This window comes from Papaver somniferum, unplaced genomic scaffold (assembly GCF_003573695.1).
Source record: "Papaver somniferum cultivar HN1 unplaced genomic scaffold, ASM357369v1 unplaced-scaffold_114, whole genome shotgun sequence".
In the NCBI taxonomy this organism is placed as follows: domain Eukaryota; kingdom Viridiplantae; phylum Streptophyta; class Magnoliopsida; order Ranunculales; family Papaveraceae; genus Papaver; species Papaver somniferum.
This window is the reverse complement of record NW_020620381.1, coordinates 482,536-493,040: the sequence shown is the minus strand read 5'-3', so window position 1 is coordinate 493,040 and position 10,505 is coordinate 482,536. Positions and strand designations below refer to the sequence as shown.

General features: G+C 37.7%; 2 protein-coding genes across 2 annotated transcripts; one reads left to right on the top strand and one right to left on the bottom strand.

The window, feature by feature from the left end:
- On the top strand, positions 1–3,763 carry LOC113328696. Its single transcript, XM_026575719.1, has 6 exons — positions 1–1,395; positions 1,533–1,603; positions 1,960–2,050; positions 2,192–3,193; positions 3,377–3,641; positions 3,759–3,763. The coding sequence occupies exons 1-6, from the start codon at positions 1–3 to the stop codon at positions 3,761–3,763; spliced, it is 2,829 nt and encodes a 942-aa protein (XP_026431504.1).
- Positions 3,764–5,827: 2,064 nt separating this feature from the next.
- On the bottom strand, positions 5,828–6,686 carry LOC113328694 (uncharacterized mitochondrial protein AtMg00810-like). Its single transcript, XM_026575718.1, has 2 exons — positions 6,552–6,686; positions 5,828–6,433 (listed from the first exon to the last, which is right to left on the bottom strand). Exons 1-2 carry the CDS (start codon positions 6,684–6,686, stop codon positions 5,828–5,830), a joined length of 741 nt encoding a protein of 246 aa, XP_026431503.1.
- Between the last annotated feature and the right edge of the window lie 3,819 nt (positions 6,687–10,505).

The following is a 10,505-nucleotide window of genomic DNA, read 5'->3' as shown; positions in this document are numbered from 1 at the left end:
ATGGGTGGTGAAATAGAATCATCAACAAAAGGGAAAAGTATAGAGTATGACATGCAAAAGAAGAATCCAGTATATCATCTAGGGTCGAGTGATGGTCCGGGAATTATCATCACACTGATTGTTCTAAAGGGCACCAACTATGATGAATGGGATAGAGCCATAAGAAGATCTTTGATTTCCAAGAGGAAGTTCGGTTTTGTTGATGAGACTATCACAGAACCTGAAGATTGCGACCAATTGGAAGAATGGATTGCGGTCCAGTCAATGCTTGTTTCCTGGATCAGCAACACGTTAGAGCCATCAATCAGATCGAGTTTGGGAGACTATGATAATGCAAACTTGCTGTGGACACACTTGAAGAGAAGATTCTGTGTTGTAAGCGGAACAAGGATCTGTCAGCTTCAAGCGTCTTTGAGTGAGTGCAAACAAAAGAATAAAGAAGGTGTAGCTGTTTATTTTGGGAGATTAAATAAGATATGGGATGAGTTGGTGACATATATGAAGGTACCTCAGTGCAAGTGTGGTAAGTGCGCTTGTAATATCGCAAGTCAGGTCAGTACGTTGAGAGAAGAGGACTTCCTGCATTATTTTTTGATTGGATTAGATTCTCTGTATATCTCACTGCGTGAGCAGCTGTTGGCGAGAGATCCATTACCATCAATAGATGTATCCTACCAGACAATGGTGAATTCAGAGCGTCTGAGAATAGGAGATGTAGCTATGTCAACAGAGGTACAAGATAATGTGATGACATTCAGGGTGCAGTCTGATCAGCGTCAAATCAACAATACATATGATCCTACCAAGTATTGCAAGCACTGTAGCAGAGAAGGACACTCAGATGAAGGGTGTTTTCAGCTTATTGGATACTCTGAATGGTGGGGAGACAGATCTAGAGGCGGAAGAGGATATGGTAGAGGAGGCAGAGCAGGTGGTAGAGGGCGTGCTGGCTTTACCAATAGCAGAGGAGGTAGAGGACAGGGAACTGTCAACCAGGTTCGTGCACACAACCTGAATATATCAGAGACAAAACAGTCAGGTGGTGCGTGCTCATCAGATGGCTCAGGTTTGACAGGAGTAACAACAACACAGCTTCAACAGGTGCTTGAGTTTTTAAATACAAGAAAGTCCACGTCTCAGCTCCAAGGTAAGAAGAAGAAAACAGTTTGGATTGTAGACACGGGGGATACAAATCATGTCACGTGTAAAAGAGATGACATGATAGATGTGAAAGATATTAGGGCATGTACTGTTGGACTCCCAGATGGGAAATATGCTTATTCTGAGAAAATAGGAACCGTTATTCTTCCTGGTGGTTTGAGACTAGATAATGTGCTTTATGTGCCTCAGATAACCTGTAACTTGATTTCAGTCACACAACTTATTCATGAGTTGGTATGTAATGTTCATTGTACTAACAACTTATGTCTTATACAAGACCGGTTGACGAGGAAGGTGATTGGAGTGGGTGAACGACAAGGTGGACTATATATTTTCTGTGGTGTGCCTCAAGTTGAAGTAATGGCTGTCAGTGGAAATTCATACGAGCTGTGGCATCGACGAATGGGACATCCATCAGAGAAAGTGTTACAAAGGTTGCCAGGTGTGAGTAGGTTTTTAAAGAAGAATAATGATGCTTGTGATATTTGTCCACGAGCAAAACATCATAGTATTAGTTTTGCTAGTAGTCTTAGTAAATCTAGTTGTATTTTTGAGTTGGTTCATATAGATTTATGGGGTCCTTATAGGACTCAGTCATCTTGTGGAGCTCAATATTTTTTTGACAATAGTAGATGATTTTTCAAGAGGTGTGTGGATTTATTTGCTTCAAAATAAAATTGAAGTTGAACAGACATTCCTTAACTTTATTGCTCTTCTGAAACGTCGATTTAGTAAAGAAATCAAAATTTTTAGAAGTGATAATGGAACCGAGTTTAATGCATTGCGTGGATATTTTAGGACTAATGGGATAGTTTTTGAGACATCATGTGTTGGTACACCTCAACAGAATGGGAGAGTTGAGAGAAAGCATCAACATATAATGAATGTGGCAAGAGCTTTGATATTTCAAGCCAATTTGCTAATACGTTTTTGGGGGGAATGCGCATTGACTGCTGCTTATTTAATTAATCGTACGCCTACACCTATTCTAAAAAATAAAACTCCTTATGAAATATTGTTTGGAAAGCAGCCTCCATATAATCAGTTGAAGGTGTTTGGATGCTTGTGCTATGTACATGATCAAAGTAGTAAAGAAGATAAGTTCGCGAGTAGAGGAAGAAGATGTGTATTTCTTGGATATCCATTTGGTAAGAAGGCGTGGAAAATCTATGATTTAGACGCAAGAAAATTTCTGGTGTCAAGAGATGTGAAGTTTTGTGAATATCAGTTTCCGTATAGGACTGATTTGAATGGTACTTTGACTGAGACAGGCCAGTTGGGTTCTGATCCATCGACTGAGAAGAATCAGTCGAATTCTGGAGGTTCTATCGAGACTGGTATAGGAGATTCAACTGAGATTGACTCCACTGCAGATAATGAGACCGATATACCTGGTGTTTTGACTGGGACTGATCAATCAAGTCCTGGTGTGTGTTGGAGCGATGATGAAAACAACATAGTTGCGAATGAAGGTGAAGTTGCAGAACAAGGCGAAACTCCAGAACAACCTGAAGAGGATGTTGGTCCTAGCAACGATGTAACAGCTGAAGAAGAGATGGGTAAGGGCAAGCGTCAGAATGTTCCTTCTAGTAGGCTCAAAGGCTTTGTGAAGCACACCATTCGAGAAAATATTCCATCTCATCCTCATTCCACACAATCATCATCCTCAAGTACGCCTTATCCTTTGACATATTATGTTAGTTGTGATAGATTTTCTGCAGTTCATAAGAAATATCTACCAGCACTAACAGCTGGGTCTGAGCCTCGCAAGTTTAAGGAAGCTATGAAGCATCCAGGATGGCGGAAATCCATGGAAGAAGAAATACGAGCACTGGAAGAACAAGGTACGTGGGAATTGCAAGAATTTCCACCGGGGAAGAAGGCACTTGGGAGTAAATGGATTTACACAGAGAAGTATGATGCGAATGGGGAGTTGGTACGCCTAAAATCAAGATTGGTGATCTTTGGAAATCATCAAGTTGAAGGGTTGGATTACAAAGAGACATTTGCACCAGTAGCAAAAATGACAACGGTACGTACTTTTCTATCTGTTGCAGCAGTTAAAAATTGGGAAGTACATCAGATGGATGTACATAACGCTTTCCTTCATGGAGACTTGGAGGAAGAGGTGTATATGAAGATACCACGGGGATTTTCCAAAGGTAATCCTAACATGGTGTGTAAAATTAAGATATCATTATATGGTTTAAAACAGGCTCCTCGTTGTTGGTTTGCAAAACTATCAACAGCCTTGAAGAATTATGGGTTCCGGCAGTCATACTCAGACTATTCTCTTTTCACTATGATCAAGGGAAAGATGCAGCTTAATGTTTTGGTGTATGTAGATGATTTAATTGTTGCAGGAAATAATCTAGTTGAGATTAATAAATTTAAAACATACTTGGGACAATGTTTCAAGATGAAAGACTTGGGAAAGTTGAAATATTTCCTGGGTTTGGAGATAGCTCGCAGTAAACAAGGTTTTTATGTATGCCAGCGGAAATATGCATTGGATATTATCATGGAAACGGGTTTATTGGGAGAAAAACCTGCAGAGTTTCCAATGGAGACTAATCATAGACTTTATTTGGCAACAGGATAATTGTTGAATGACGTGGAGAAATATAGAAGACTGATTGGTAGGCTGATTTATTTGTCAGTAACCAGACCAGATCTTACTTACTCAGTGCATACGTTGTCTCAGTTTATTCAACAACCGAGAATAGAACATTGGGAAACATCACTTCGTGTGGTTAGATATTTGAAGAAGAATACTGGGTAAGGAATTCTGTTGCGCTCTGATAGTAGCCTAAGTTTAAAAGGATGTTGTGATTCAGATTGGGAAAGTTGTCCTTTGATAAGACGATCATTGATAGGATGGTTTGTACTTCTTGGGGATTCTCCGGTGTCATGGAAGACAAAGAAGCAACAAACTGTTTCACGTAGCTCAGCTGAAGCAGAATAAAGGTCAATGGCTGCAGCTACCTGTGAATTGAAATGGTTGAAACAATTACTTAGAGATTTGGGAGTTCGTCATCCATACGGAATGAGCCTTCTCTGTGATAGTCAGTCAGCATTATATATTGCTCAGAATCCAGTTTTCCATGAACGAACCAAACATATTGAGGTGGACTGTCATCTTGTCAGGGATGCTATAGTACAGAAAATTCTATCACCTTCCTACACTCCTACGGAGGTGCAATTGACGGATATCTTCACCAAATCATTAGGGAAAGCTCAATTTCAAGGTCTTTTGTCCAAGATGGGCATTTGTGACCTGCATGCTCCGTCTTGAGGGGGGGTATTAGGAGATGCGTATGTGGTCTCAAGACTGTGTCTTGAGACCCAAGTAATTAGTTTCTATTCTGAGACCGAAATGGTTAGTTGTGATTCCGAGACCAATGTGGTCAGTCCATGCATGTGGTACGCTTGTGTAAGTAGCTAACTTGAGACCCACGAAATCGATCTCAAGACGGTGTCTATTAGGTTTAGTGTCTTGAGTCACAAGTTTGTGTTTGTATAAAATAATTCTTATGATGAATGGAAAACGGGCGAAACGAATTAACCCAAATCTTAACATCAATATTCTTTGCATTTAGCTAATTGTACGCTGATATGCGCCATTGCAGTAAGTATAGTGAATGGTAGCTTAAATGGCTCTTGTAGCTCCATGGATGCTCATTTGAGAAATCCTTCTTACCCAGGGAAAAATTATGGAAAATGGGAAATCCAGTGCGAGATGAGGTTTTCTTAAATCTAGAGGAGACAGTGGCTCACCAGATCATGCAGTGTTGCAAAAAGGGGTTTGTGTCTACCGTTGCTAGAATGTATTCATAGTGAGGTGGGTCAACAGGTCCAACCCACACAGGCATATTGTCGCGTGCTTTTTCACATAAACCTTCTCCGTCTTTTCCTTTGGCATCCTCTCTATCCCTGAATAAACTTGTTCCCCATAAAAAGTTCTCTTGATCTGATAATTGTAACTCAACAGATAACATCGTTCAATTCACTCCAATTATTACATATACCTTCTTCAATTTTATCAGCTCCTTTAGGATTTTTAAATGATACTTGTAACTCAACAACTCCTCAGGATCATGATTTCTGTTACGGTTAGTTGTCGTTACACGAACAAAGCGAAAGAGTAAAATATTTTCTCCTTTGAATGATGAAGAAGACCCAGTTCGACAACAAAATAAAAATTTCCTGGTCACATTTTTTCCTAACTTAGTGGGTAAGATACAATATTATCGATACTAAAAGTTGTAAATGATCATAAAAATCAATGGGTTTTGTTCACCATTAATGGAACTCAAAGTTCTTTATTACAGAGAAGATGATTTGTATTACAAAAGTTAACCATACACTAATATACAGAAAGTTTCCGTTGTATAGTCACGCACACAAAACGTGAATAACATGTTAGGAACAGCCTGGCATCAGCTGTACGTCCTTATCCAGGACTGAACAAGCTCCTGACAAAATGATAGTCTAAATGAACATGTTTCATTTTTGACTGTTGAACTGTAATAGAAGCTAGAGAGATAGAGATTATATTGTCACAGCTAAGTTTAGGTACACCAGATACTGGAAAATGTAAGTCCTGAAAAATAAAACATATCCACACAATCTCAGCTGCAGTGTGAGCAAGAGTTCTATACTCAGCCTATGTGCTAGATCTGGCAACTTTTGTTTGCTTTTTAAAAGACCAAGAAACCAAATTGGATCCCAATAATACACAATATCCACCTGTAGACTTTTTATCATCAACATTACAAGACCAATCAGCATCTGAAAAGACTAATAAGAAAAAAGAACCTTTTGTAAATTCCAAGCCAAAATGGAGAGTACCCTTAATGTATCTGAGAATTCTTTTAGCTGCAGTGAGATGTGAAACTCTAGGATGTTGCATGTGCTGACAAACTAGATACACAACATAGAAAATCTCAGGCCTTGTCCATGTAAGATAGTGAAGAGAACCCACTAGAGACCTGTATTCAGATGAATCATCAAGTAATTCACCAACATCTTTTAACAATTTATCTGAGACTGCGAAAGGGGTTTGACAAGCTTTTTCACCTTCCATATTAAATCTTTTAAACAGATCCATGGCATATTTGGTCTGAGAAAGAAACAAAGTAGAAGAATCTCTTTTCACTTCAAGTCCCAAGAAGTAATGCAAATCTCCAAGATCCTTGATTGGAAACTGAGCTTGAAGTTGAGAAATTATGGATTGAAGAAATTCAGGTGAAGAGCCAGTAAGAAGGATGTCCTTAACATAAATAAGTGCCAATGTCAATTGAGATCCTTGTTGATGTACAAATTAGGAAGTATCATCTTTTGAATTAACAAAGTTTAGAGCAAAAAGAGTTGTACTTAACTTCTCATACCAAGCTCTTGGAGCTTGTTTCAAACCATAAATTTCCTTGTGTAATAAAAATACATGATTTTCTTTTCATGATCAATAAAGCCAGAAGGTTGTGACATGTAGCAAATTTCCTTGAGCTCTCCATGTAAGAAAGCATTGCTGACATCCAGCTGATGAATTTTCCAATCATATTGAACTGCTATGGACAAAATAATTATTATTGTTTTAGGTCTAACAACAGGACTGAATGTCTCCTCAAAGTCTAATCCTTGTTGTTGATGATACCCCTTTGCTACAAGTCTAGCCTTGTGTTTATCAATTGTACTATCTGATTTGTATTTAAGTCTGAACACCCATTTGCAACCTATTACATGTTGATCTGGTGGAGGATCTAAAAGTGACCATGTGCCAGCCTGCTGTAATGCAGTAAACTCATTTGCTGAAGCCACTCTCTAAACTTTCTTTTTATGAGCAATAGCAATTCAAGATGGAACTGTCGCAGTATTAACTAAAAGTGCAAGTTGCAAAGGATGTTTCGTTGTAAAATAAGATTTTGGTGTTTTGATCCCATTTTTGCCTCTAGTATTCATGGAAGGAGCATTCTTTGTGACAGAAGTAGATGTAGTTAAAGGTTTAGGATGAACTGGTAATGGAGCAGGAAAAACAACTAAAGAATCAGGAGAACAAGAATTAGATGGATCCTTAAAAGGAAATGAATGTTCATTGAAAGTCACATGTCTTGAAATGTACACATGCCTTGTAGATGGATCTAGACATCTATATCCTTTATAAGTCAAGTTTTATCCTATTAAAACACAATGTGCACTTATAGGTTCTAGTTTGTTTGATGTATATAGTCTTAACCAAGGAAAGAAAGAACATCCAAAAACTTTTAGAAAGTTGTAATCTGGTTTCTTATGAAAAGCATTTCAAAAGGAGTAGCAAAATGAATTGCTCTTGTTAGAAGTCTATTGATAAGATAATTGTCTTTAAGAAGTGTTTCTACCCAATAGGTAAAAGGAAAAACAGATTGAAAAAGAAGTGTTCTTGTAACATCAAGTAAGTGTTTTTGTTTAGTTTCAGAAACACCATTTTTCTCTAGTGTATGAGAACATGTAAGTTCATGAGTAATTCCTCTTTGATCACAGAAAAGTTTAAGAAAATCATTAAGAAATTCTCCACCATTGTCATTTCTAATAGTAATGACAGAGAAAGAAATTAGATTTTATATTCTAAGAATAAATGATGTAAAAGCATGTATGAAATCAAGCTTAGAACTTGGTGGTAATACCCAGCAATATTTTGTGTAATCATCTATTATGTTTGCATAGTATAAAGAGCATGATATAGAAAGTTCAGTACAAAGACCCCAAAGATCCATATGTAACAACTCTAGAGGTTCTGTATTATTAGTGGAAGAAAGTTGAAAGGGTAATTTATGAGTTCTACAAACTTTAAGTCATCCTTCAAAGGGAAGGGATGTTGTTCTAGAGAACATACTTACTCCAAAGATTCCTGACAAATGATGATTTAGACGAGATTCGGCATTTTAAAACCACCAAATACTTGGTTTCCATTTCGGTTGTAGGTGTAACCAAACTTTGGGAATTCCAAAAAATTGTTTAATCCATACAAATTTGTGACTGAATCTTGCGGATATCTCGATTCAACCCTTTAGGAACTAGCTCTGAAAGTAGAATATCCTAGTTAGCTTAGCCGGGAATACTCAAAATAATGTCAGTAGTCAAAATAAGATTAAATGCAACATATAGATAAGCCAAACGTAGAGAACAAACCTGAGGGATATGCTTCCGCACTGATCGCGGCTGGTGGACTACCTGCTCCCTTAGAGCCAATCAGCACTCCTAACTATCTACTCCATGAGAAAATAAAGGTCCTAGTGTAGACAAAATCGCTTTGTGAATACAAGTCAGTTTCAAAAATAGTTTTGAATATTTGTATTAAAGATAAGTTAGAGGCGCTACTGAAGGAGAATAATCTTGAACTGGCTATCCTACCGCCCACTCTCGGTAAAACGTTAAGGTGTCAAACTTTGACTCACCAATTATTTTCTAAAAGTTCGAAATCCTTTCATTTAGAATGAAATGATTGAGCAAATGAGGTGCTCCATCTGTCCAAATAGAAATATCATCATCAATTCCAGTTTTGAGGAAGAGGCAAAGGAAAAGGATCAAAAAAAGAAGAAGAATGAGAGTGTAATACATTGCATCAACCTGGTAGCATTAGCCAATCTGGTACATCAATCCATGTATTTATGCTCATTCCAATAGACCAAGGCACGTTATGACTAATCAAATCTTGAACCCATCAATATAAGACTACACCCCCACTGCACATCCCATTCCATTGGAAAAATATCTAGGAAAAGCTATCCTGAAACTTTCGGCCAAATCCATTTTTTGATCACTTCTTTCGGGGTTAATTCGACCTTCTTTCCAATTCCGCCAATCTTTCTAGAGAGGGATCAAAATTCAATCTTTTGGAACTTAAGGCATCAAAGGAGATGATGGTAATAAGGTGGGCGACATACTAGGCGTAACCACTCCATTGGGGGCTGTACCTCCCTGCCTATCGATTGACACACAGTTGTAGAGGCCGATCACGAATGTTACAAGTGTGGGAGCGATCCTGGTCAGGGAAGGATAAGAAGACGCCTCACATATGGGTAGCAAGAGTGAAGGCTAAGACGACGATGGGTCCTTACAGGGAAGGTCCCAATAAGGACATCACACCCCTCACTTTCAAGCGCACCTCTATATCGACTGAGAATATGTTCTAGTCGGTGGGACCATTGAATAAAGCAAGTCATGTTCACGCCCCTAATCCTTGAGTATGGATTTTCACCCAGGAATGAGTCACCTCACTTGAGGTTCGATCTGGTCCGCTGATATCTATGAATCTCTTCCAAGGTACCATTTTGTAGTGTGTAGGAATTGGTTTTCATGTCTTTTCTTCACCTCAGACCATTTGAGGAGGCATTTATGTAAACACAAAATTGCAAGTTGTGATGTGATTTTGATATTTTTGTAGATATTATGTTCAAACTCTCGGACTTGTGAAGATCAGAATTTCTAATTCTAATAAAATTATATACAAAAATATTAACAAAATGGGCAAGAGGTAACCAAGACACTAGATTCTACTATTACCGCAAAATCGAATGATAAATATTTCAAAACTCTATTTAATTCTTAAGTCCTCTTTTATCTTTAGTTCACTGTCAATCATACAAATTCTCAAACAATATTCGTAAACCTTAAGCATCGATTATCAAAAGATTTAACCAAGCATAACCTATCAAACTGAATGACAAATAATTAAGAAAATCATTCAAACAATTTAAAACTTTACAAAAGCAGCGATTAAGTGAATTATATAATAAAATAAGAGAAAATGAAATAGTTACCTATTTACGTTGCGTAAATAGCTTCCTCCATTGCATTGGTTATGAGGGAATTAGCTCATCATAGTAAACACGCTCTCAGAATATTTAGTTATGTTCATAAATGGTTTACAAATGATAAAAAATGGAATAAAATGATTAAAACCAGGTTGGTAACAATTATATTTGTTACAAACTGTTCTGTTACAGAGAACGATAAATGTAAACTTTCACTTTCACTGTAGCATAAACGACTGTTGCGTGTGCGTCTTATGTTATTCGTGTTATTCACTACACCAGCAGAAATAATTTTCCTGGTACTCGATTTTACGCCTCTGTGATGCCCTAAAATCTCCCAATTTCCCCAGACTCTCAACAACCATTATTTGACCCCAAGGGACTCTATTTATACCCGAAAGATGCATCAAATCTCCTCCATAACTTCACAAATTCTCGGCAGTGAAAGAAAATATTTTCGGATATTTTCTTTCTTGTTTTAACTCCTTACGTGTTTTACAACTGCAAACTCTCCTTGTTTAACTCTTACACGCCTCTAGCATATTCCAGCACATT

What these genes read in the sequence shown, in the direction of transcription:
- LOC113328696 (XM_026575719.1), top strand. Translation starts at nt 1, where the DNA reads ATGGGTGGTGAAATAGAATCATCAACAAAAGGGAAAAGTATAGAGTAT. An exon ending in CACAACTTATTCATGAGTTG is followed by an intron (nt 1,396 to 1,532) that starts GTATGTAATGTT and finishes AATGGCTGTCAG; the next exon opens with TGGAAATTCATACGAGCTGT. An exon ending in AGTGTTACAAAGGTTGCCAG is followed by an intron (nt 1,604 to 1,959) that starts GTGTGAGTAGGT and finishes TGGATATTTTAG; the next exon opens with GACTAATGGGATAGTTTTTG.
- LOC113328694 (XM_026575718.1), bottom strand. Translation starts at nt 6,686, where the DNA reads ATGCTTTCTTACATGGAGAGCTCAAGGAAATTTGCTACATGTCACAAC. An exon ending in AAACAAGCTCCAAGAGCTTG is followed by an intron (nt 6,434 to 6,551) that starts GTATGAGAAGTT and finishes ATTTATGTTAAG; the next exon opens with GACATCCTTCTTACTGGCTC.